Genomic DNA, 26,376 nt, shown 5'->3' on the forward strand with positions numbered 1-26,376 from the left:
CTAGGCGGGTTTCGCGTACATCCCTGTCTGGACGATTGGCTGATCGGGGCCTGTTCACCTAAACAAGCCCGGGAACATCTCTGCGTAACCTGCACTTTTCTCTCCACAGACTGGGCTTCTCCCTCAATTACAAGTCCCACATGATGCCATTTCAAAGAATCTAATTTATTGGAGCAGTCCCGATACGTCCTCAGGGAAAGCCTTGCCACGTGAGGTGAGAGCTCAACATATTCTGCAGATCGTCACCAAATTCCAGAGTGCCCAGCATCTTCCGGCCTTCGAGTATTTTGAGGTTGCTCAATCTCATGGCATCCTGCAGTTTTCTGGTACCAGAGGCTCGTCTCAGAATGAGATCCCTCCAATGGCCTCTCAGGACTCAATGGTCCAATTCTCAGGCAGAATGTCAGACCACCTGAAAGTACTGAGCAGAGTTGCTCAGGACCTTCTGTGGTGGGCTTGCAAGGAAAACATTCTCAAGGGAGAATCTTTTTGGCAGCCATGGCCGGAGATAACTGTAGTGATAGAAGCCTCACTCACTTTGCGGGTTGGGAGCCCATGCCAACGAGCTGAAGATCAGCAGTCGTTGGTCTCTGTTAGAGTCCAAACTACACATCAACCTTTCGGAGTTGAGGCAATCAGACTAGCGTTGAAGGCCTTTCTGTCATCTGTATAGGGAGAAAATGTCCTCATAATGACGGGCAACACAGTGGCCATGTACTACCTCAACAAGAGGAGGTGCAGGGTCACTACCACTGTGCAGCAGAGCAATGCAGCTCTAGTTCTGGGCAATTCAAGAAGGAATCTCTCTATCGGCAGTTCACTTTGCCAGAGTGGATAACATGGCAACAGACGCTCTGAGCAGGCAGAGCGCATTCGCCCATGAGTGAGAACTAGCTCAGGAAGTCCTTCTAGAGATCTTCACCCTTTGGGGAACCCTGCAAGTGGATCTGTTCGTGGCCAATGTCAACCGGAAATGCGAATTATTTTGCTCCAGGGAATTTCCTCCAAGAGGAGCTCTAGTGGACGTGTTCATAGTGGACTGGGAGTTTCCACTCTCCATTGCCCGTCATTCCTCATGTGATCAGGGGGTTGAGAAAGTTTGGGTAATCCATGATCCTAATTGCTCCGGATTGGGCCAGGATTACGTGGTACCTGGGCTTTCCGGACATGCCCATCTGCCATCCAGTGCATCTTCCACAAAGAGACGACCTTCTCTCGCGAGAGGGCCGGGTTCTCCATCCAGAGGTCAAGACTCTCCACCTTCATACATGGTTTCTGAGAGATTTAGATAAAAGGATTGGGACCTCTCAGATGACATAATGGAGATCTTGCTTTTGGCAGGCCAGCAACAAAATCTTTGTACTGCTGCCGTTGGAGCAAGTTCAGCAGTTAGTGCAGGGATAAGAATGTGGATCCCTTTCTATGTGACACACCTATGGTGCTTTATTTTTTGTTACATTTGACGAATCTGGTGGGGCTCCAGATTGGAACAATTAAAGGTTACCTGGTGGCGCTATCTATTTTCAAGCGCTCTTCAGAAGAGCATTCATATTTTAAAATCCATCTGATTGTTCAATAAAGGGTCTTACTAATGTATTTCTTCCACTTCTATTCAAAGTCCCTGTATGGGATCTTAACCTGGTTTTAACATTTCTAACATACATTCCTTTTGAGCCTATTCACTAATGCCCATTGAGACTTTTAACCTTGATACCTGTTTTACTTATCGCAATGTCAGCCCGCAGGATAAGCGAGTTGTAGGCACTTTCTTGTAAACCCCACTTACGGTTTTCTATAAAGACAAGGTTCTCAGAGTGAAATCTTTTCTACCTAAATTAGTCTGACTTCCACTTGTCGCAAAAGATAATTTTGCCAACTTTCTATCCACCTCCTCATCCTGGAAAGGAGCAGGAAAGATTACATAGGCTGAATCCAAAAAGGGCTCTCTTTTTATATATCAAGGTTGGCTATATTTTTGTCAAAATTACCAATTATTCATTGGCTATACAAGCCCTGAATTGGGTTTAGCTGTAAAACGGACCCTATCCAGATGGATCATCCTGGCTATTGTGGAATGTTACAGGTTAGTGGGCAAAGACCCGCTGGAAGGCTAGAGAGCACATTCCACAAGGGCATGGCAACCTCTGCTGCTCTTCAGAGCGGTGTTCCAGTCAGACACTTGCTCAGCAGCCACCTGGTCGTCTATTCATAAGTTTTGAAACTGCCTGGGTTCAGGAAGGACAATTTGGAGAAGCGGTCCTTCATTTGGTCCATGACAACAGTTAAAACAAAATATAATTCATACTCCTTCCAAATTATTACTGCTTTGGGAGTCTATCATAAGATGAGGAATAAGTTGGAGGACACAATCCATTCGAAGAACAAGTTACTTACCCCTGGTAACTTTCGCTCGATTGGATGTTCCTCCCACTTATTCCTCATCGCCCCTCCCAGCATACCCCGCCGTAGAATTTACGTGTCTTTACACTTTACGCTTTCTTGGAGCCTACAGCCTATAGTACGCCTGGTAATTCCTCTACAGGAGGGGGAAAAACAGAACTGACGCCAATGGGCGCTGCATGCGCTATTTATACTGATAACAGTCGAACATAGTCCCCCGAGGGACATCGACTTAACAAGATAGCACACAGTGCATCCTGTCGGGGAAAAATATTCAGAAGCAGCTAAAGCTGGAAGGATAATTATCATAAAATGAGGAATACATGGGAGGGACATCTAGTCGAAAGAATTATACCAGGTGTCAGTACGTTGTTCATCTCGCATTGCCAACAGCCAAAAGATTGTGAAACCATACTACGGTGAGATTGGGGCACACTCTTCCTTTTTGGGATTTCAAATGGAAGAAGCTTGTAACTCAAACTGCTATTGGTCAAAAGTCTGTTTAGAAGTCGAGAGACCTTTTGAGAATAATTCTTGTATAGTCAGTTCTCAGTTTAGGGAAAACTAGAACACAAGGTGCGAAGAATCCAGTGACTATAAGAAAAGGCCGTTATTGGTTAAATTGCTTTCCAAGAGATTGGTGTGGAGAATATTGCAATCAATATTGCCATCAAGTTTGAAGTTAGTTGTAGTTTTCTTCCTGGCAGGCGAGTATACAAGGAAAGGGCTGATATTGGTTAGTCCTGGCAGGCAAGTGGAACAGGAGAGAAGATGGTGGTTTGATATCTTTGTGGCAGGAAGATGTATGGAAAGAACCTTTGTTGAATTTGACAAGTAGTAGCATCACTGTGACAAGTTGCCTTTTGCTATTGTGACAAGTGTTTTATTTCAAGAAGAAGCATTGAGAAAGATTGAAGTGCTATCTCAACAAAAAGTACTTCAGTTGAAGAAAGTGTTGCATGATAACAGAACAATTGCATTTGGTTTTGAACCTGTGTTTTGGGGAGAAAATAAATCATCCTTTTCAAGAGGGATATTGTGGAAGACATGGATTTTTTAAAAATTATCAACCAGTTGTGGTGAAAGACATTTGTTGGTTCTCCAAGAAAGACAGTGATTGGAAAATACTTTATTACCTTGAGCAGAACTTTGTTGAATCAGAACTGTAATAAGTATTCCTGAATTGATCCAGGGGAGGGGAATACAACCCTGGATGCAAGGAGTGCTTTCAAGAACATTTGAGTTTGAATTACAGAACTGTTTTGTTGAAATGAAATGTAGCCATATTTTCCTTGTATAATTGTATGCTGTGTATTAGTGTGAGGGTCAGAGATATTTTTGACACTAGGTCATTTTTCTTTAGTTTTAGTTTGCTAGGCAGGCACCTCTCTATTAGTTAAAGGAACGTTAGGTGTTTATCAAAACCCCTTTTTACTTTAAATAAAGGGCAAACCTTGAGAAACTTAACTTTGACGGCAACGTGACGCTCGGTTCTGTGAATTCTTCGAGTTTTTGTCAAGAAAACCTTTGATTCCGCAGTACGAGATAGCCTCTTTGTCTGCTCCATCTATGCCCCGATCTGGCTTCAAAAAGTGCTGAGATTGTGGGACAAAGATGCCCTTGACAGACCCCCACAGGGTCTTTAACGACAATCCCTTTGAAGACTTTGTCAAACGTCAAAGCCATTGTCGATTGCATCGACGTCCTCGAGGCCAATCACAAATCCATCGAGGCCAGTGATGTCTACATCGACAGTGACAAGTTTAACTCCTCCTATAATGACTACTATGGCTCCTTCCTCATTGGAAAAGGGCTACCCACCTCTAACACACTCTGATTGTTTCTGAGCTCTATCCTCAGTTTATGAGGAGGGAGAGGATTCAGATGCAGAAACACCCTTTGGTCTAGAATGTGTTAGACCACACATTCCAGAAGAACTAATTACAGAAGAGGTCAGATTGAAAGGTCTGCAGGATTGCTTGCAGGAAGCAAGTGGAATAAATACCTCCCCAGAGATAGATTTTAGCAAGCCTGAAACAGGGCTACATGCTGAGAGTAATTATAGGTCACTTATGAACAGGGTCATGGAATATATGGGGTGGTCTAGGCCTGCACCTGTATACGAACAAGATGACCTCACGGACATAGTTGATAGAAGATCGAAGATCCTATCGTACCCTTTCACAAGAATTTACAGAATAAAGTGTCCAGCAATTGGAAAATGCCAGAGGTTATTCCTGCCGTCAGTAAGAAACTGTCAGCAAAATAGAGCTTCATTTGCAAACCCCCATACTTCTCTAAACATTCAACCCCAGACGAGACAAACTGCATACCCCACAATCCTGCAGAAAATGGTTGACGCCATGGTCAAAGTTTGTTCGGCATGCAGCATGGCGCTAAATTCTGCAAACGCCACATGCACGCTGGCAAGATTCAGTCACACCCTTTGGGAGTGTGCATCAATGGCTGTTGAACGTCTCACAGAAGGGGAGGAACGAGACGGTTTCTTGAATATTATCAAGGACTGGAAGGATGCAATTTGTGAATCACTCCAGAACGGTCTCTACTCTGACAGCATCAGCAGAGCCATGGCGGCTAGTACCGCAATCCGCAGATTCGCGTGGTGCGGAAATCTGGATTTGCTCCTGATGTGCAATCCAGACTTCTGAATATGCCCTTTGACGGCATCCATCTATTTGGTAGAAAAGCTGATGACAGTTTGGAGAAGTTGAAAATTTCCAAAGTGGCGGCCAAATCTGTTGGAGCTGCAATTAGACAAACTCCAAACCGCCCCACAGGTACGCCCTGGAGGGGTAGGTCCTTTTGCTATTGCTCCGCATTCGGAAATGGCAGAGGACGGCCAGCTCAAAGGGGCCAGAGACGAATTCACCTGTGGTGGACGGGGCAAAGGTACTAAGTCTGCATCTGCTGCTTTACCCTCAACATCTGCTTCAGCCGCCCCAAAACCCATCTGGGGTCTTACATCACAAGACATCAGTAGGAGGCAGGTTAACGCGGCATCTGACAGAATGGCAGGCTATTACGTCAGATGCTTGGGCATTGGAAAGAGTTGGCCAAGGTTACTACCTGCCTTTCCTACACGCACACACCACACCTCAGTCATCCACCAGGGAACAACTCTTTGATGTTTCTAGAGCCGCTACTTATGCAGGAGATTTTGGGCCTGCTAGAGATAGGTGCTATAGAACCGGTACCTGCGGCAGAGAGGAACAAAGGTTGGTACTCAACATATTTTCTAACGGAGGAATGAGACCTATCTTCTTAGACTTCCGAGAATTGAACAAGTTCCTAAGGAAAGACAAGTTAAAGATGGTTACACTTTTTCTGATCCTTCAGGCCCTCAAACTCCAGGATTGGTTGGTATCTCTGGACCTTCAGGATGCTTACTTTCATGTGCCAATACATCCGATGCACAGAGTACCTGAGGTTCGCCATTGGCAGCTCTCATTATCAGTTTCGGGTTCTGCCATTTGGGCTAACCTCCGCCCGAGGGTCTTCACCAAGCTAATGGCGGTTGCGGCAGCGAGTCTCCGGAGAGGAGGGATTCACATCTACCCACTACCTGGACGATTGGTTGATCAGAGCGAGTTCCCCGGAACAACCTCGTAATAATCTAGATATTGTTTGCCACTACCTCCACAGGTTGGGATTCTCCCTCAACTTCAAGAAGTCCCATATGATACCATCTAAAAAAACTCCAGTTTATTGGAGCAATCCTGGAGACATCCTTAGGAAAAGCCTTTTACAGATGGTGACAAAGTTCCAAAATGCCCAATATCTTCCAGCCTTCGACTTTCTGAGGTTGCTCGGCCTGATGGCATCCTGCATCTTTTTGGTGCTTCAGGCCCGCCTGAGAATGAGATCCCTCCAGTGGGCTCTCAGGACCCAGTGGTCATAATTCTTGGGAAAGATGTTGGATCTCCTTCAAATACCGAACAGAGTTGCTTTGGATTTAATGGTGGTCTTCTCAAGAACATCTGAAAGGAGAACCCTTTTAGCAACCATGGCCGAGATAACTGTAGTGACGGACGCCTCACTCACGGGGTGGGGAGCCCATACCAACGATTTGACCATCACCGGTCGTTGGTCTCCATTGCAGTCCAAACTACACATCAACCTTTTAGAGCTGAGGGCAATCAGGCTAGCCTTTTTGCCCTCTGTACGGATAAAGAATGTCTTGATAATGACGGACAACACAGTGGCCATGTACTACCCCAACAAAAGAGGGGGTGTAGGGTCACTACCACTGTGCAGATAGGCAATGCAGCTCTCGTTTTGTGCAATGCAAGAAGGAATCTGTTGGCAGTCCACCTAGCCAGAGAGATGAATGCGGCGGCGGACTCTCAGAGCAGGCAGAGCACAGTATTCCACGAGTGGGAACTAGCTCAGGAAGTCCTTGAAGTCCTTCAAGAGATCCTCTCAAATGGATGTGTTCGCAACGAATGCCAATGGGAAGTGCAAGCTGTTCTGCTCCAGGGAATTTCCCCGAGAGGAGCTCTAGGGGATGCGTTTGTGGTGGACTGGAAATATCCACTCCTTTACGCATTTCCTCCAGTCACTGTCATTCCTCATGCAATAAGGAGGTTGAGAAGCTAATTGCTCCAGATTGGGCCAGGAGAACGTGGTAACCAGACCTTCTAGACCTGTCCATCTGTCCTCCGATTCGTTTTCCACAAAGAGAGTATCTTCTCCTGTGAGAGGGTGGTCAGGTTCTCCATCTGGATACCAGGACTCTCAGCCTTCACGCATGGTTTCTGAAAGGCTTAGGTACAAAGATTGGGACCTCCCAGGTGACATAATGGAGGTGTTGCTTTCGACCAGAAGGCCAGCACCCAAATCACTATACTGCTGTTAGAACAAGTTCTGCAGCTGGTGTAGAGATAAAAATGTTTACCCTCTTTCATGCAATAGACCGACTGTGTTATATTTCCTTTTACAACTAGCAAATGTAGGACTCCAGATCGGCACAGTTGAGGGTTACCTGGCAGCGCTGTCTATTTTTTAACACACTGCTGAGGAACCTTCATACTTCAAAATACCCTTGGTTATTCAGTTTATGAAAGGGTTTACCAATGTTTTCCCCCAACTCCTTTTCAAGTCCCTCTGTGGCACCTAAATTAAAAATGTATAATGGATACTCCTTTCAAACCCCTTCATTCGTGCCTGCTTAGATTCCTTAACTTCAAAACTGTTTTTCTAGTGGACATAACTTCTGCACAGCGGGTGAGCAAGTTAAAAGCTTTATCCTGCAAACCCCATCACACTGTCTTTCATAAAGGTAAAGTTGGTCTACAGGTGAAGCCAAATTTCCTCCAAAGGTTGTGTCGAAATTTCATATTACTCAAAAGATAACCTTATGTTCATTTTGCCCTCCTCCTCATCCGGGGAAAGAGGAAGAAAAGCTGCACAGACTTGACCCAAAGCATGCTTTGAACTTCTATATTAGCAGACTGGCAAAGTAAAGACAAACAGACCAATTATTTGTGGCATACACAGGTCACAAGCTAGGTCTAGCCATCACCAAGCAGACAATTTCAAGGTGGATTATTCTAACTATTATAGAATGTTACAAATTGGCAGGTAGTGACCCACCAGAACATCTGAGGGCTCATTCTATCAAGGGTATCGCAGCTTCGTCAGCTCTTCAAAGGGGAGTTCCGGTAAGATATTTGTGCAGCTGCCACATGGTCGTCTGCACACACCTTTACTAGATTCTATAGCTTGGATTCCTCCAGTAGCCAGGAAACTACATTTGGAAAGGCATTATTGCTTTCTGTGCATACTTAAAGGATAAACATTTTACTCCCTCCTCCTTTATACTTTACTGCTTTGGGAGCCTATCAAAGATTAGGAATACGTGGGAGGACACAATCCATTCAAAGAACAAGTTACTTACCCATGGTAATGTTCTTTCGACTAGATGTTCCTCCCACGTATTCCTTATCGCCCCTCCCGTCCTTCCCCGCAGTCAAACTTCCCTTGTAGTTTGCGCTCCCTCAAGGGTAGTAGCTGTCTCATTTTACACAATACCTAATTCTTCAAAAGGTAACTGAGCAACGGACGTTGCACGCAACTATTTATACCACTGATGACACATAGAGACGGAGGCCTTCGAGGGACATCGACTCGACAGTCATCGATGCGCAGCGCCCTCTACTGAATAAAAATATCAAAGATAAGGACGTGGGAGGAACATCCAGTCGAAAGAACGTTACCATGGGTAAGTAACCTGTTCTTCTGTGCGTCTCGCATTTCTGACCCCTCACATCGATCTGGCTGCCTACAGAAGTACCAGACTGGCTTCTGAAAGGGGCTCGGGGTACCAAGCTAAATGGTCATGTGGTGGGCTGGCCAAGGGAAGAATCACTTCACCCTGGAAAATTACCTCTATATGGCTGCTATTTACATGCAGGCCTTTGATTGTGTAGATCGCAGTCTGTAATGGCGTAAGCTAAGGGATTGACATATACCAGGCCCCACCACCATGAATATACATATCTACAGGTATGGTTGAATGGGCAGGGTTTACTGACTGAGGCCTTTCGTACAAGAAGGGGTGCCCAGGGGGGCTGCATGTTGGCTTCCTCCTTATTAAACCTCTACCTTTCACATTTGGGATGGTTTTTCTTGCTAGATCCTCATTGGCTCCACCTAGGATCTCTTCTGTGAGCGTGCCTTATTTAACAAGTCATTTTCATGGATAGGACCCAGGTGGGCCTATGGAGACAACTAGATGCTGTCTGGAAATATTCCATACTAAATTAATTATGCAGCAATAGTAAAAAAAAAAAATTAGATTCATAAGTAACAAAAAATCTAAATGGGGTATAGCTGGTTTGTGTGTGTGTGTGTGGGGGGGTGTGGCCTGGTGCTCATGGCGTGAGGAGACAGAAATGCCGAGCTCCGGCCGAGTCGCCATAATCAGATCCTTAAAAAAGGTGTCCAACACCTAAAATAACGCTTGAGAAGCTGGTCCAGAGGCAGCAGAAGGGAATCTCCGCATATCGCTGGCACTCCCGAAAAAAAACGGGACTACAAACACGGGACGGCCTGGCAACCGCCAATTCCTATGGTACCAACGGGTGAAACACACGGCAAAGAAGAACTGGAACACATGGCCTGAGGAACCAGAGCCAAACCCCCTTGTACAGGAGATGTACAACCTGAGCGATGGATGGAAACCAACATCCAGACGACAGACCCAACCCACGCAGCCCGCATCTTAAAGAAAAGTGGGAGGAAAGACCTGGGAATTGATATTACCGAAAACGAATGCAACAGGGCCCTGCAATACCCAAAAGAGGTGTCAAGAAACACCAGGTTCAGACTCATCCAGCTGAATGTCCTTTACAGAACCTGCATGTCCCCACAAAGGGTAGCCGGATTCAACAAACGGACCCAGCCACAATGCCCATGGTGCTGCAACAAACACGCAGACATGATTCATATGTTCTGGACCTGCCCGAAATCACTGAAATTCTGGTCCAAAATTGAACAAACCTGCAGAAAAGTAGGAGTAGAAAGATAGGAATGGACACCAATAGAATACTTCCTGGGCATACCCCAGGCTAAGCAAAACCAAACACATAGTAAAGCTAATGGACATGGCATGCATCCTCACAAAGAGAACAATTGCAATGGCTTGGAAATCACCCGGAGGCCCTAGGCATGAATCCTGGATCAAAGAGATGGAGAGATGGACTGCCGCCGAAACTAAAGCCTGGGAGGCTGGGAACACGCAAGGGGGAGGTGAGATGAGCGCAACACTAGAGTCGTGGAAAGCTCTACTGAGAGACATGATCTTCTCGACAAACGTTCAACCCCCCTGAGCCAGCACACTATCATGAACTGCACACCTGGAACACTGCCATCAAGATAGCGATCACACCCCCCGACCCCCATGAAAATCCCCCAAGACATAGAGCTCTCATCTCACGAGAGACTTACATGAAAAAGGCGAGAGAGAAACGGTGATAACAAGAACGAAGGACAGTTATAGTTAATTGTTTAATGTTTAAATATTAATTGCAAGGCAGACACAAGACAATACCAGATGTTATGAAGTAGTAACCTGTGCTTAAATGCTCTGTTTATATTTAAATGCCAATAAAAACATTTTTTTTTAAATGTATGGGGGATCCACGGCTGATTCCTTTTTAAACTTTAACCTATTTAGTTTTTAAAATGGGTGCAGCTGATGGCATGGATATTCTCATGGCACGTGACGACGAGGGCTACCCAAATGGCTTTGCAGATGAAGATCAGAATTTAATACTGTAAGTTCTCCATCTGCCCGCTGCTAACCTATTAGAAAATGAAGGTGTTCCCAGGCCTGCTATATGGTACAGAGAATAATCTGCGATTGTTTCCCTATAAAAGTGAATCTCAGACATGGAAGCGTGCATTGGGTTTCGCGCCTAGAAACACTAGTACAGGCACGTTATAAATGCCACATCATAGATCATATCATACCTGATTGTGTACCTATGGCTTTGTTGAGATTAGAACTGGGTCTAACCTCATTGAGCTGCTTACTAGATTGGAACATTCTTTCAATGTATCGAAGGTTGGTCATGTCTCTGAAGGGCTTACTATGTGAAGATCTGATGGGTATTTTGCACTCTTTGCCACAGAGTGCCCTGGTTAATTTCGGGAAAAGAGCTGATGGGATTCTGAATAGTTTAAGTTATCAACTAATATTCTTATAAAGTACCCGAATGAAGCAAAGAAGATCCTGCTAAGAAGTGATTGGATAATCACTAAAATGAGACAGTATAAACTGTATAATAGTCTATTGCTGCTCGATAAGCCCTGGGGAAATATCGGAAAATTTCCCAAATGCATATTGGGCTGGTCAATTCCTAAAATATAGCATGAACCTACTCCCTATTGGTAAGATCTGCCAAGTTAGATCTTTGAAGGGGGAAATAGGTGATGGCTGAGTGTTGGATAAAAACCAAGATGTGCTACAAAATAGAGCATATCATTTTAAATTGCTCCACTCTGGGAACACTTAGAAATGTATGGCTCGGGTGATTCATAGATAATTTTGCTTTACTGGAAACAAAATACTTTTTTGGAAGGATCTCGAGTGGTGAGGAAACCATTGCTGTTAAAATCTTGTATGAGGCAGGTTTCATTAAGTTAAGATGGTAATACGCGCTTGTTGCATTCACCTTTTGCCTTTTATGTACATTCTGTGATGATTAAATTTTGAATGTTATGTAGTTGACTATGAATTTCTTTTTTTATTTTTCCTTTGTTTTAAAATTGTGCTTTTCATGATATGTTTATATATGTAACTTTCTTATTTTCCTTTTGTTGTAACTTGTTTAATGTTGAGTATGAACAACCAGAATCGCAATAAATACATTATACCTACAACAAACATCTTTTTTTGCTACCTCCCACACAGTCGGGCACACTCTCAAGGGCCTGTTCCATTCTCCTCCCTTTGGTAATAGGTTGGCTTCAGTCAGCAAGATGGGGTCATCTTTCCAAACACAGCATTGTTTCTTCCCTTCTGCTGTGTGCTTCCCTTTGTACTAATGCTCTGCGGTTGGACTCCGGGTTGGCCTCTTACAGTGTTCTGCTACTAATCAAAAATGAGTCCCACGGAAAATAAGATTTTCTATTCTCTCTGTTGTCAGTTCTCGTTTCTCTCCTTCCCTTCAATCGGAGAGTGTTTGAGGGAGTCTCCTAAAACTATGGGTTTGGGCTTTTATAAATTGAAACGCCTTCCTTCAGATGTGTGTATTTCTTGAATCTAATTGGTCTGTTACGTTACATTATTTGCTATTTGAACAGCACCTACTGCCAATGGTATGGACTCAAAGCGCTATGAGGTTGAACACCCTTTAGATGACTGTCTGCTGGATTGAGAAGCAAAGCAGTTGTAAAATGCATGTGTGCATACATAGCTGAAAGGGAGGCAAGTAGGGGGTGGCTAGGTCCCCAACAGCAGGCTGTAATTATCAGGTGATGGGGAGGGTTCAAATGAGTCAAGACAGACTATGTGAACAGCTGTAGCAGATTTTGCATGGGACTCAGCTGTATTCTATGGAAGGTGCCATTTGGGTTGAGAGTGATGTATGTTTAGGGTGGGTGTAGTCAAACCATGTGTATGGCAGATGTTTGACTGTGCCATTTGACTGCGGACCAAACCCCGGAGGGGCACGGCTGTATTCCCTGGGATGCAGTGCATGAGGGTCTGGATCAAAGACTGAATCAAGTGTAACAAAAACACAACAGTGGCAAGATTCAGAGCAGCGAACCAACCTCTGGAAACACTGTGGGAATAGAAAATGTGAGTGTGGCAAAAACACATCCATGGCAAGATCAAAGCAGCAGACCTACAGTAGGAGCATTCTGTTGGGGGGTGCGTGTGTCTGAATACAAACCATGGCCAGATATACTCTTACAAACCTACACTTGGAGCACTCTGTAAAGCACAGAACCGGTGTGGTAAACTACAGCAGTGGTTGTATTCAATGATGGCGACTCTTACCTGGAAGTAGCTGCCGAGAGCAATTTTGGCGTCCGGCGAGTCTGTGGTGCCAGGGCAAACGGGGGTGGTAGGTGCCCTTTGCCTGGTGCCCTGAGATGCTCTCTTAAGCAGTTCTCTTGGGGTCACCACACCCACAGAACCACCAACGTGGGGGCAGGTGGAGGGAGTGAGGTGGGCTCAATGAGTGATGGAGACTGGGTACCATGGATAGCTCAGGAGTGCAAGAAAGTGTCTGAGGCAGGGGGAATCAATCAAAGGGGAACTGGAGAGGGGTGTGGGCCCAACCAACTCACCAGAGTTCGATGCGGCAGAGGAAGGGTCCTCGCTGCTGCCTTCACCTTGATGAAGATGGTGTCTCACACAGAGCAAGTAGTGTGTTCCTGGGACACCAGGAACCACCAATCAGGAGGCACAGGGGTGGACAAAGGGAGGGAGGGAGGGAGGGCACAAGAAGGAATGGTGGCTGGGTACCGCAGCTAACCCAGTAGTGCACAAAAGGATCTGAGGCAGGGGTGAAGAATCGAGGAGGAACAGGAGAGGGCCGTGGGCCCACCCAACTAGCCAGAAATTCGATGGAGCAGAGGAAGGGTTCTCGCCACTGCCTTCGCTGTGTATGTGATTGGACAGTGTTCCAAAATTGACATCCTACTAAAACACCCCATTCGTACTCAGCGGGCATATTACTGAAGAGGGCAGTCTAATGGGAGTAACATTTTAAGCCCAGCTCTGCTCACATTTGATATGTCATCTTGGAGTGGAGATGTCTACATTGAACAATTGTAACTTTCAGAAACAACATGTTCCACACATGTGATTGTTATTAATCAGTTTGTCAAATTGCTGTCACTCGGGTGAATCTAATGATGTTCGTCTGATTCGCTGATACTTTCACACAACAACGTTATTCTGAGCTCAACATAATGACCTCACCGACACGGATGGCAAGTTATATGAACCACTAATGTACAACATTTCTGCAAAAGAAAATGTGTACATTCAACTAATTTGCATGAGTAAATGATTGTCATAAAAATAGTTTTACACTTTTTACATTGAACAATTTTTAAAAAGTATGCTTCTACGAGCTTCTGATAAAAACATGTAAGAAAATGTAATTCCATTTGTAAAATTTAAATAGTGTATTCCTTTCCTTGCATGTGATGAGATGAATCGCAGTATGAAATGACATTCCAATCCCTGCCCGGTCACGGACAAATTAGGTCGACCCCTTTGAAGCTGTGAGCTGAGCCATTTAAAGAAGTCTGGCAGTCATGGCAAACATTCTTTGAAATCCAGTGCTCATAGCCATTTGTTGACCCCTATCCCTGCCCTTTGAGTGAATACAGCCACTTTCTGTCTCTATCGAGACTCTCAAGGTGTGACATAGCTGATGGGAAGATACGATTACTTGCCGAGCAGACCACTGCTCAATCTATTTCTTGTACTTTTATGGCGTTCTGGTGTGTGTGACAGATGGTGGCTGTTAATAGCATCCTTTGCTTGTACTATCAAGGCATGTAGTTGAGAAAAAAGCAAACATTTGGTCCTTTGACTTTTGAATCCTATGTCCCTGGGAAACCCATCCCCCACCTGTCGCAGTTGGTCGAGGAATATAATTTTGCTGCTTCAGAACAGTCGCTGGTCCATTCACAAAGGTAGCCTTTAAAGTAAAATAACAATGTGTGTAAATGTACATATTACTTTAAACCGGGAAAAAGTACAACATTTTATTTGCAATATAGCTTGTGTCAGTTAAACTGAATGTTTCTGTAGGTTTTTGATTTTCTAATGCTTATTCTCAGTTCTGTAAACAAAATCAGGCCCCAATTTGTGTTTTTTTACTTTTGTTAAGTGCCTGTGCTTCTCATCACAGATTGGAATTTTCTCCCTGTAATAGAGGTTGAATTTTTAACCCCTTCCAATCTGGCTTTTGATTTGGACACAGTACTGAGACTTCTACACCTCACATCCTTGATGACCTGCACAGCATCACCGACAAAGGACAAACAGCACTACTCTTACTCCTTGACTTCTCTGCAGCCTTGGACACGATCGACCACACAGTTCTACTCGACATCCTATCCCACAAGATAAAACTCTCAAGCACCATCCTCGACTGGTTTGCAGCCTTCCTCAGTGACAGAGTACAAAAAGGTAGCCGGCGCCCCTCTCTTGAAAGAACACGGCATGATAACCTGTTCAGTGGTTTGTAACCACTTTGTGAATTCCCAGCCATCTGCTTTTTTTGCTCACTGTACCTTTCACAGATGGGAAAAATCATTTGCATAATCACTTTGTCCCACCCACATGGGCAGTCCAGCACCAAAATGCTATGGCAATTCCCTTCTGAACAAGAGTACCAACAGCAACCCCATACACTTTTTTCAGCCTTGTTGGGCCTCATCAGTGAGGTGGAGCTGTGCCTCTCTGAGCACAGTGAGCAGGGAGTCCAGGTAACTTAGGGTGACCCACCCCAAGTTCCTTCCAAAAATACAAAAAAGGTAGCAGGCGCCCCTCTCTCGAAAGAACAGGGCATGATAACCTGTTCATTGATTTGTAACCCCCTGAGAATTTGCAGCCATCTGCCAGTGACCGAACTCACTTTGTGTCGAACCCCACCCCAGTTACGCACAGATGTCCCGCAAGGTTCCTCCCAGTCTACACTACTCCTCAACCTGTATGTATAATCCCTGGGATGGATCCCTGGCAAGCACAACATCAATTTCCACCAATATGCAAACACCAAATATACTTCCAAATCTAAACCCTTTCACAACTCCACACCCTCAGAAGAGGTCACTCCACCATCACCAACTGGAGCACCACCCACTTTCTTAAGCTCAACCATTCCAAAACGCAGTTCTTCCTCCTCTTCTCTCCTCCCAAGGCACAAACCTGACCTCAACCCTTGGGTCAAAGTACCCACCACAGACCACCTACACACATATAAGAAGTCAGCTTACAATGGGGTGAGTTTGAGGAACATTCTGACCAGGTTGTGGAGGGGAGTAAATGGAACGGTCATTGGGGACAATACTTAAGTGGACATACATAGATTAAGGACAACCAATATTGGACACTTTTGTGCAGGTAGATGGTATGGCCAGCTGTGCTTAACTTGACCATGATCGGTGAAGTGCTAGAATGGAAGCAGAGGAAGTGAGAGACAGAGGCAGGTTAGAGGTGAGGAGAAAAGGTTAGCTAGCAGGCAGATGAGAGGTAGGATAAGAGGGTAACTCGGAGGTAAGCACATAGGATTTCAGCTTGGTTTTTTACAAATCTGTGTGGACTGTTTCTCGGATGTCCTTGGAAGAGAATTGCATGCAAGTGGAGCAAGAGAGAGGAGGAACGGAAGCGTGAGGAAGTACAAGGAGGGTGAGGAGCCACAAGGGTAGTCGAGGCAGAGCTGAGATTACAAGAAGGCTTATAGAATTGGAAAGAGGAGGAAGAATACAGTGGTGCCTTACCGTGGATAGATTTGTGAACCAGGCGAAGAAATTTAAATCTGGCCCTGTTTTGCATCAACTCAACCATCCAGCCTGGTGATCGTACGAGGAAGTAGGTGTTGAAGTGAGGGCATTCAGAGACTCCTGGTAGCAAAGTTAATGATCCTGTCAAGAGGACAGAAAGCATAGTTGGGGAGACCAAAGAGAATGCTGGCACAGTAGTCCAGTTTAGAGAAGACAAGAGTGGTTAAGAGATGCTTGGCAGCATTTCTCCAGATAAGATTTTGAAGTGGGAGTATTTTACTCCGTTTTTTAAAGTTGGGAGCAAAATGATTTTTAGGGAGTCAACATTTAAGTCCAATTCCCAATGAGAGTATTTTATAAGCAAGTCAAACTATCGTAACTGGATAACGGCAATGTTTTTGTGATAATCCTTCCTTCGCACCTAGTTATTCATACACATTAAAAGATACACCCGTTTACGTCTTCCAATTAGGCAGTAATAATACTTTCTTCCTGTGGAACTACATGCACGACTGGTCCAAACATATCCATGGAGCCATGTAGGTGAATTCAGGGGGACACGGTCCTACGTGTCTGTTTCCCATTTTTTGTTGGGAGTATCTTTACCCCTTGTTTTTATTGGTTGGAGTATTTGCCTTTTTGTAGGGAGTAAAAGTGGCCAAGACACCCCTTATATGTAGGGCTGCTTGGCGGTGTTGAAAGGAAGGAGGTGCCTGATTTTCTTCATATTTAGGAGGTTAAGGGAAGCTGCTGTTGCAGTTTTGGAAATTAAAGAAGAGAAGGTGTGAGAAGGATCATGGATGACGCCAGTATTTCTAGCTGAAGAAGAGTAGGGGAGTGTGTCTGGTGGAAACTGGATAGGCAGAGGAAGAGATGAGCGATAGCTTTTGGCAGGGAAGAAGAGTACCTCTGTTTTGGTAGAATTTAACAGAGTGCAAAGCATCAAATATTTAATGGCAGAGAGACAGTTTGAAGTTTTGATAGAGAGATCAGAGGAGAGTTCAGGAAAAGAGATGATTTGGGTGTTGTCTGCAGAGAGTTGGTACGAGAAACCAAAGAAGGAGATTAGTGCCCCAAGAGCAGAAGTGTAGAGTGTAAAGCGGAGCGGACCCAAGAAAGAGCCTTGTGGAGCACCAACAGTTGGAGGAGTGAGTTGAGAGTTGTTGCTCCAGGTGACAGAGAATTGGCGAGGTGCAAGATTGGATAGGCAAGGCCTCGATCACAAATCCCAAGACCAAAGAGTATTAAGGAGATCTCGGTGATCGAAAGTGCCAGGCAGCTGACAAGTCGAGGAGAATTAGGATGGAGGATAGGTTTGAGGGCTTAGTAGAGGTGAAGAATTTGGACACATTCATGAGAGTAGTTTTCGTGGAGTGAAGGGAGCGGAAACCTCCGTGTAGGGGGTCTTGAAGGTTGTGGGTGCCTAATAAATTGGTAAGACTGAACATGACCCTTTTCAGCACTTTAGAGTTGTGTGGAAGGAGAGACATAGGGTGAAAGTTGGCCGTTGGGTTCAGGTCAGCCCCCTGCTTTTTCAGGACGACGACCATGGCCGTTTTGAAAAGGGAGGGAAAGAAAGAAAGCAAGCGGAGTCGAAGGACAGGATGAGGTCAGTGAGGTGAGAGACCACTATAGGTGCAATAGGCTTGACTAGCTGAGGAGCAAGAGTGTCTGATGGGGCACAACAGGGTGTAAAGCCTATTGGTAAGCTTTTACACTCATTCAGTTCAGAATAATATAACTGCACTAAATACTTTTAAGAAGAGGGAAACACTATTCATAGTAAGTAAAGCAACTTGTATACATTCTAAAGGAGCAACCAGTGACTTAAAGTTAAGTAACCTTTGTAACACTGTGTAACTTATTCTATTTCAGAGATACAGTTGCAGCACTAACTAATTTACAAGTACTTGCTATAGTTTTCAAGACAGAAGCCTTAACTTTTGTCGTCCTTCCGTAGTCAATAGCATGAGTTTTCTCAAAGGCAGAAGATTGACCCCAGTGGTCTAGGATCAAGCTGTATGCAGGTCAGGATAGGGTTCAAATGCAGGAAAATCGGAGTGGATGTCTTCTTTAACAAGTAGGTATTAGCTTTAGAGTTACTTAAGTATTCAGGGACTTCACAGAAGGCTCTCTATATGCGTTCCAGCATTAGGCCTGGGCGAATGGTATGGGCAAACTCCCAACCACACGAATTACCCACTCGGCTTCACAGGATTCACATAAGGCTTAAGGTAAGTATTACCCAAGCCAACACAGTACCTTAGGAGAATAGAGCTCTTTGCTCTATCTTCCTCTTCGGATTCCGCTCCAGTGGTAGACTTGTCAGCAGCTTCCAGAATCTGAGTCTTTATCAGGAACTGCAGCACAACTCAGTTTACAGAAAGGGGCGGTCTGGTTGTCCAATTAGGACAGCCAACCCCCCAGTGGGAACTGGTTCCTTTCAGGCAAGGTGAAAGACAAAGGGCTGCAGAGTAGTTTTGGACTCTTCCCTCGCTTCCTGCCTTCAGATACTCTGGAGCCTCTGCAGAGAATTCAAAGGATTCCTGCTGAAGACAAAACTTCAACCAAGGTAATTCCTGCCTAGAATTGCAGAAGACAACCTAGGTAAAAACAAGCAAACAAGAAATGACAAAAAGGAGCCCTCCATTCTAGTGGAATGGTGACCCTCCTGTGTATTACCGAGGCTGATTTGACAGCCTGCGATTAATGACTTCAACGTCACAGAAGTTGTTTCACTGCCACCAGCCATTCAAGTAAACTTGTATTTGTAACAGAAATGTTACCAGGTAAGTAAGCAAGGGGATACATTGCATCCCCCAGCACTCCACACATAAGGTGGGGTGTACTGGCTCACTAAAATCAATGTAAAGGTGATGTGAGTCCCATTTTGCCTCTTGGGAACAGTAGTTCACCCAAGAAATAAGAGAATTTAAAGGAAGCCACTGCATTTAAAATGTGGTGTGCTGCCATTGTACTTAAGCCAGTCCAAAGTTATAGGAAACTAACTCCAATCACACACTATGGAGGGACATGAAAAGGTCGCCCATAAAAAGAGTAAGACTAGGTGAGGGGAAAACGATTTTCACTCATCTAGGGATAGGGGAAAATAATCACAAAGTCCAGCAAAAAGTCCCAGGGTTGACATAGGTCAGGAAGATTTATCACTGAAATGAAAATCTTACCCAACACACTATGGTTCTGCATACTGCGAGCAAGGGACGACTCGCTCGCTGGTTTGTGTTCGGGCTCCAGGCCCACCAATGCTACCACCAGATCATTGCTTTCGTCTGGGCCGACTCCGCACAGCCGTGTGCCTCGTTGGCCAAGTTTCTCCTTCTCTGGCTTCTTCCCCAGTTTCTCCGAGTGTCTCTCCGGGCCTCCTTCCAGGTCCTTCTCCAGCTTCATTCGGCTGCCTCGCAATGACGTTGGTACGTCGGTGGCTCGCCTCTGCATATTGCGTCTCATTCATTCAAGGGGGAAATCCTTTTATTCTTACTACCAAATACCAAAGGGGTGGGTTTAACTGTCGAGTCCATTGAGAGGCCAACATTGACTTGAGCCAGCTGTTCAAATGTTTTTTTGGGATCTACATTAGAACATTGATTTTTCTTTTTCGAATCCCATAACATTTTTTTTCTTTTAAACACATTTTTCTGCAATTTAATGCAGAGGGAGGCCCCCAAGCTTCCCCTACATCCCTCCCACCATAATTAATCCCCTTACCCAACCCCGTCTACATTTTGGTGAAATGTGTTAAAATAAATTATGGGATTCGTATGTATTCGCCTTGGATGTTTTGGTATGTATGATACTGTCTTTTCTACATTGTTTGGAGTTACACAGTTGACAGTCGGATCCACGTCTGGTATTCCCATATATTCAGACAAAGCCTCAGTTGTAGGGAGCTCTTATTGGAATGGGAGTTCCTGTCCGTGGGTGGGGAGTCCCATCCATGGAGGTCCTACTTTCGCCAAACCCCTAGGCAGGGTTTTGCTTAGCAGACTCACCTCCCTAGCCTCAAAGGGGGTGGCTCACCTAAGGAAGAAGGGACAAAGCATCCAGGTTTGTCAGAGGCCATCCTATTATGTAACTGGGAACACGCTAAGGGGCCCAATTAAGGTGAGGTTACAAAGTGGCAATGCTTAGTCTTGGGAAGGGTGTGAGAGAGTGGGCTTAGGGCTACGAGTCCACACAGAGCAACACCTGTATTTCCAGTTAGTCCGATAAGTATATCAAGATAAAATGATGCCTTCAGTTACACACTAAACAGATAAAATTACCAGGCAAAACAGATCTATACATTCACCCTTAGGGGAGTGAGAGTAGCATTTGATACAATAACCAGTGCTACACAGGTAAGTACTTCAGATGCATATAGATGGAAATAACACTTTCCCTAATTCTTATTAACGCTAACCCTAAGATTGTTTGGGGCCTTGTGCCCAAAAGTCACCAGTTCCCAAGCATATACTTCTCCAGGTAAGTTCATATAGAAGTAGCAGTGCCAACAGTTACGATAAAGAGTACCAAAATTAGATAAAGTTCAAAGTATGTGTTTACAGTTTCCAAGAACATTTACCCATACTGTAACTGTGGAAGGCTTTTGGTCATGTAGCCATCAATTGTATCCACAGGCTGTATTCAGCACAGCGCTACACTGTGACTGCAATTTTTCAGTTTAAAAACACATTGTGTTTATTAAACAAAAAAGAATGAGAATGCAAAGAAATTATATTTTTCAGACCCTGGCGTTTGTATGTGTTAAACCGTATAGCTAACACTGCTTTTAACTTGGTGTGCAAGTAGTTCTCATATGTTTAGACGAGAGGTCTGCAGCCTTTGGCTCTTCTATTGTTTTGGACTACAACTGCTATCATCCATAGACTGCATAGTCAATGTCGAGCTATCATCTGAGTCGTAGTCCGAAACATTAGAGCCATAGGTTACAGACCCCTGGTCTAGACAAGCCTGTGTCATGTATGTAAGCCTGACATTAGATTGTAACCCATTCAGCACACTTTTCCTGTGAATGTGATCTGCTGTGGATTCTAGAAATCGTATGAGCAATGTCTGGATGTTAGACTCCGTGCTGGATTTGTTGGGGTCTGGGGGGGGTTGAGTGGGTTGGGGGGGGGGGGAATGGAGCGGGGTGCTCCCAGTCTAGGCAGTCTCAGTACAGAATGCTGCATCTTACTAAAATCTGGCATCCTCCAACCATTAGAGCCAGCACAGCGATGTTCAAGAATGTAGTGGCAGTGACCAGCTGACTACCTTGTGGTACCCTGCTCCTGAGTTGGAGCCCATTGGGGCAACGCAATCTATTTTGAATCATTGAAGTCCTCAGATTTTGGCGCGTCAGAGAAAAGGTCAACTAAACCTTGAATGCAAAATAAAACATCCAAAGGATCTTGTACCAGAATGTACAATGGGGCTTACGGGCTCACAGCATGCAAGTGTTATTTTAAGTTCACAGATTGGTAGTGTTTGAAGGCCTGCACTTTTAAAGTCATTACCATCTGCAGATTCTCTTCATAGTCGTTTTTTGTGTTTTCCAGAACTTAAATCAGAACCCCCGCACACTGCTGCCCAAGTTCTACGGCCTGTACTGTGTACAGGCTGCTGGCAAAAACATTCGCATTGTAGTCATGAACAACCTGCTGCCACGGTCAGTGAAGATGCACCTGAAGTATGATCTGAAGGGTTCCACCTACAAACGCCGAGCATCACAGAAGGAGCGTGAGAAGAGTTTCCCCACATTCAAAGACCTTGACTTCATTCAGGACATTGGAGATGGGCTGTTCTTGGATCTTGACATGTACAATGCTCTTAGCAAAACCATCCTTCGAGATTGCTTGGTAAGACTGCTGATTGTTTGCTGCATTCTTGAACTACCACTTTAGGACATATCTATGGTTTCTGATTTGTTTGCTCAAATGTGCTTTTACTACTTAGGCATGTAGTGCCTTTCTTTTTGCATTTTTCATAAAGCTCTTTAGGGCACTGTCGAGCACCTGCAAAGTCGGTGTTATGGGCAGGCTCTGAACCCACGTCACCCATTTCTTATCCACGATAACCTCTCTTTAGCCACTGGGGGCAGGGAGGCATTGTGATGCCTTCATCAAGCAGAAATGTCTCATTCAGGAAAAGGAATTGCTGATGCAGCATCCGCACGTAAACACTTGCCACTTGCATTGTGCCCAATAAACCTCAGCTCTGACAAAAAACACTGAACAATTATCGCCAGTGACTTCACTCATGGTATGAAATGAGTAACGTGCCTTATTCATGTTTACTTCAATTGTGTATAGTAGGTAAGATTCACATGCTTACAATAATTCCCAAATGACAGGCAGACCGCACCAATGGCAATCAATGGCCTCAGTACTCATTCTGGAAAAAAGTGTGTATTCATTTCTTTATATTTGTTCAGATGGATTTCTAAAATCTCACCTCGTGGATACATATTAGGGGACCACCATAGTTCTAGCGAACTGGGAACTCTGAGCGGTTTGCCAAAATCCACTCAATGTACGTGGATGGGCAGTCAAGGGTTATTCGCTGGAGTGAGTGGTTTTATTGGCCCTGAATGAGTCTGCACAGTATTGCGCACAATAATTCAGTGTAGACAGTAAAGTATACAACTAGTTATTATAGGCCTTCTGAGCACAGTGGAAAATAAATGTAACGGGTAGTATTATTGCACAATACTCTGATATATATACAGTCACCATAGATCCAAATATCTTAGTTAGCAAAGCAGGTTAGTATTTTAGATGCAATCAATGTTGGAACCGGATCGCAAGACAATAACCTAACTTAAGTCCAAACACTAAGATGAATGGGGCCTTGCCTCCAAAAGCCTCAGGATCCACAATGTTTCTCACTAGAATGTCTCTGTAGCTAGCTTTCATTAGGCTTTCATTAGGCTTGTGTTAGTGATAGTTTAAAAGTTCTAAAAGTGTAAAAGGGAGTTTTTGGATACGATTATATGTGCCTAATGACAAGCTGGTGGCAGCAGATACATTTTTACAATTTCTTTTTCTTTTTTTGAGTGCACATTTGCTTTTACTGTGTGACTACTAATCGTGGCTAGTGCCCAAAAATGGCGACGCCTCGATCTTCGCTTGTTCTTTGGCCATATTGTTGTTTGGCCGACTTCCTGCCTTGCCAGGTCAGGAAATCCCATATAACGTCATGCACTTGCCCGGGAAAGCTGCTGCTTTCGTCGGCTAGTGCTGCCTTTATGTGTGTGTGGCACCCAGGAAGTGGGTGGGACTGTCTTGTCCCACTCCATCTGTGGTACCAAAGAGTCTGGATGTGAAGCACGAGTGAAACCAATAGTTGTCCCTGATTGCACAACTACTGGCTGTTTGAATGGTGCAGATCCTTACCATTGGTTGGCTTGGACTTAAGTTCATACTGGTTTTTGGATAAGAAGGCTCCTCCTGGTGCTATTTCTTCAGATCAGCGTTGGAGCCAAGAAGAACAGCCGATTGAAGATAAGACTACTACGGAAAAGGCCTGGCATCCCTTCCTCCTCTGGCCCGGTCAAGCTCTGTTGGACTACCTGATCTGCGAAGGCCCTGTGCGGTGCTTCAACACCTGAACGATGGGACCAACCAGTCTCAACATGGTCGCGAGGATCCAACCGTCCTGAGCCTTTGGAAGTGTCGCTGGACCACCCAGTGGACTGTCGAGCTCTCCAGTGGGCTACCTCGCTAGAACAGCCACTGTTCCGTGTTCACACCCGGAACTTTTGTGGTCTCCAGTTTGTGATGCGAGTCTCCTTTCTGCTGAATTTCAGCATACCAGCCTGTCCTGGAAGGACTTCTGCAACCGCAACTGGAAACAACTTCTGCGACTGGAAACACACCTGCCCCGTCTGTGTGCGGTGGCCATTGCTGGAACTCTTCTTCCCCGTCCTATGAAGTATCCTGAAGAGTGCTGCATCGTGAATCTTGCATCATGTGTCTCCCCCTGTTCTCCAGAGGATAACGCTGAGAACAAGTCTGTCATACCATTCCACTGCCTTTTGATCATTGAACCTGAGTTTTACCATCTGAAAGATAACGCATTTTACTTACCTAGTAACTTTGGAGAAGCATTGTGGCTCCTGTGACCTTTGGGTATAAGGCCCTATTCGTCTTAGGTATTGGACTGCTGAAGTTAAGGAATATCACTTCTGACTTTGTTTTAATCTTTACTGCATCACTTTACTTGCCTCCTTTTCTGATTTGTCATTGAATGCATTTTAAAAACCTACTGGCAATGTATGTATGTTTCTGAGACTTGTTGATCCTCTTAGAATCACATGCTTTGCAGAGGCCGACATCTAGTGGTTGGTGCAGAGTATTACATGACTTGTTTTCTAAATCAAAAAGGGATGCCGACAGGGTTTGTTTATTATACTGTCTCTCAGACGTGTACTATACCTCCTATGATCCTTCATGCGTTGTGGTCCTCAGATTGTTTTTTTCCACCATTGTGTTGGTTGCATTTCGCAGAGTTCTACTTTAAAGAAATTACTCTTCGCCGACAGTTATTCTTATTCATCTTTAAAGTATATCATTACTTGTTGCTTGTTCGAGGCTACCCGCACATTCAGCAAAGCTCAATGACTCCTTCCTGTTGTCCAGAGATCCGCAAACCTCTTGTCAGCCTACCTTCAGGCTTCGGCCTACACATTGGGGAGAGTGGGGGGAATAACATTTCTCAAGATTCACTTCGAGAATGCCTCCATTCATATTTCCCTTTAATCTTTATTGCATCTCGCTGTCTTCCGACACTTGTAATGGAGAAGACTGCACTTAAATGTTGCCCACCTTGCAACCGAAGGTTTCCCTGGAAGGATACTCTCATTGTGTGTAACCATTCTCCCTCGTGACCCCCGGAAGCATGTAATCTTTTTCGAGCAAAAACTCTAAGGACTGAATGTCTAAGGGCTTGGCAGTTTTCGCGATACAGCCTGAGGCATCATCTGAATACCCCGCCAGTGCGTCAGAATCCGAGGCAGAACAGGACTGTCCCGGTGCCATTAGTGACACCGGGAAGACATCCGACTGGGAAACAGAAGATTTCTGGGTGTTCGTCCCCAGCTCCGGAAGGCAGGCATCCTGCAATGCTATGGTGCACAAATTAAACACACAGAGGGGGTAGTGGCCCACAAGGGGGCAACACAAACATGCCCCCCCCCCCCAATCCGGTTTCGGCGCACCCATCAAAGTTGCAAATCTGCTGCGGAACCTAGCCCTTCAGCAGGTGGATCAGTGCCTCCTAAAACCTCTGCGCCTAGTGCTTGTACTTCAGCACATGTACCAAAACACAAACCTACGCAGAGTAACAGTGGTTCTGCGCCTAACGATCCCTTACAGGCACCTAGCCAGCCATCCAGCACAGCTGCCAAAACATCAAAAGAGAAAATCTAACACACAGCAACAGGAGGAAATAGTCTTTCCTCCCTCCCTAGGATACCCAGTCTAGTGGCTCATGGACTAGAGATCGATTTGAAAGTACCATGGATAAAATGGCTTCATTTGTGAACTTTCTAAATACGCATCCCATCAAGCATATGCATATTTCTCAGGGAGATGGAGAGCCTCAGTCAAAGATTCTTAGGGTACAACAGACTGACCGCTATTAGCGTCTAATTGATCTAGATGTGGACGAGGACGTCTTCTTGGATGACGACTCTGGCAAAGACCCTGATGACCCATATCATTTTACTGTACCATCCCCAGATGTGACACAAGACCCTTTGTTAACCTCGCCTCTTTACAACCAGCTGCTCTAGAACAACCTTCTTGAGAAAGCAGAAGTTTATTTTTTAATGGATACACCCGAGTTGGAGGATGACACTGACTTAGTTGACAACATCCTCAAGGAAAAGCAGCAGATCGGTCAATACATACCATTGCTAAAGTCCATCAAGACGCCTCTTACCGTCACTTTCTACAACTGCCCTAACTAGAGCAGTCA

At 44.9% G+C, this 26,376-nt stretch overlaps 1 protein-coding gene across 2 annotated transcripts in view; it reads left to right on the forward strand.

Annotated features, from left to right (window-relative positions):
• PIP5K1A (phosphatidylinositol-4-phosphate 5-kinase type 1 alpha) overlaps positions 1 to 26,376 on the forward strand; it is a 750,147-nt gene that overhangs the window by 547,763 nt on the left and 176,008 nt on the right. For both annotated transcript variants that reach the window (XM_069650241.1, XM_069650243.1), the window contains exon 7: positions 21,957 to 22,256. In XM_069650241.1, the coding sequence (XP_069506342.1) occupies positions 21,957 to 22,256 (300 nt within the window). The remainder of the gene's footprint in view (positions 1 to 21,956; positions 22,257 to 26,376) is intronic.

Source organism: Ambystoma mexicanum, chromosome 1p, assembly GCF_040938575.1.
Source record: "Ambystoma mexicanum isolate Mex_15411 chromosome 1p, UKY_AmexF1_1, whole genome shotgun sequence".
Taxonomy (NCBI): domain Eukaryota; kingdom Metazoa; phylum Chordata; class Amphibia; order Caudata; family Ambystomatidae; genus Ambystoma; species Ambystoma mexicanum.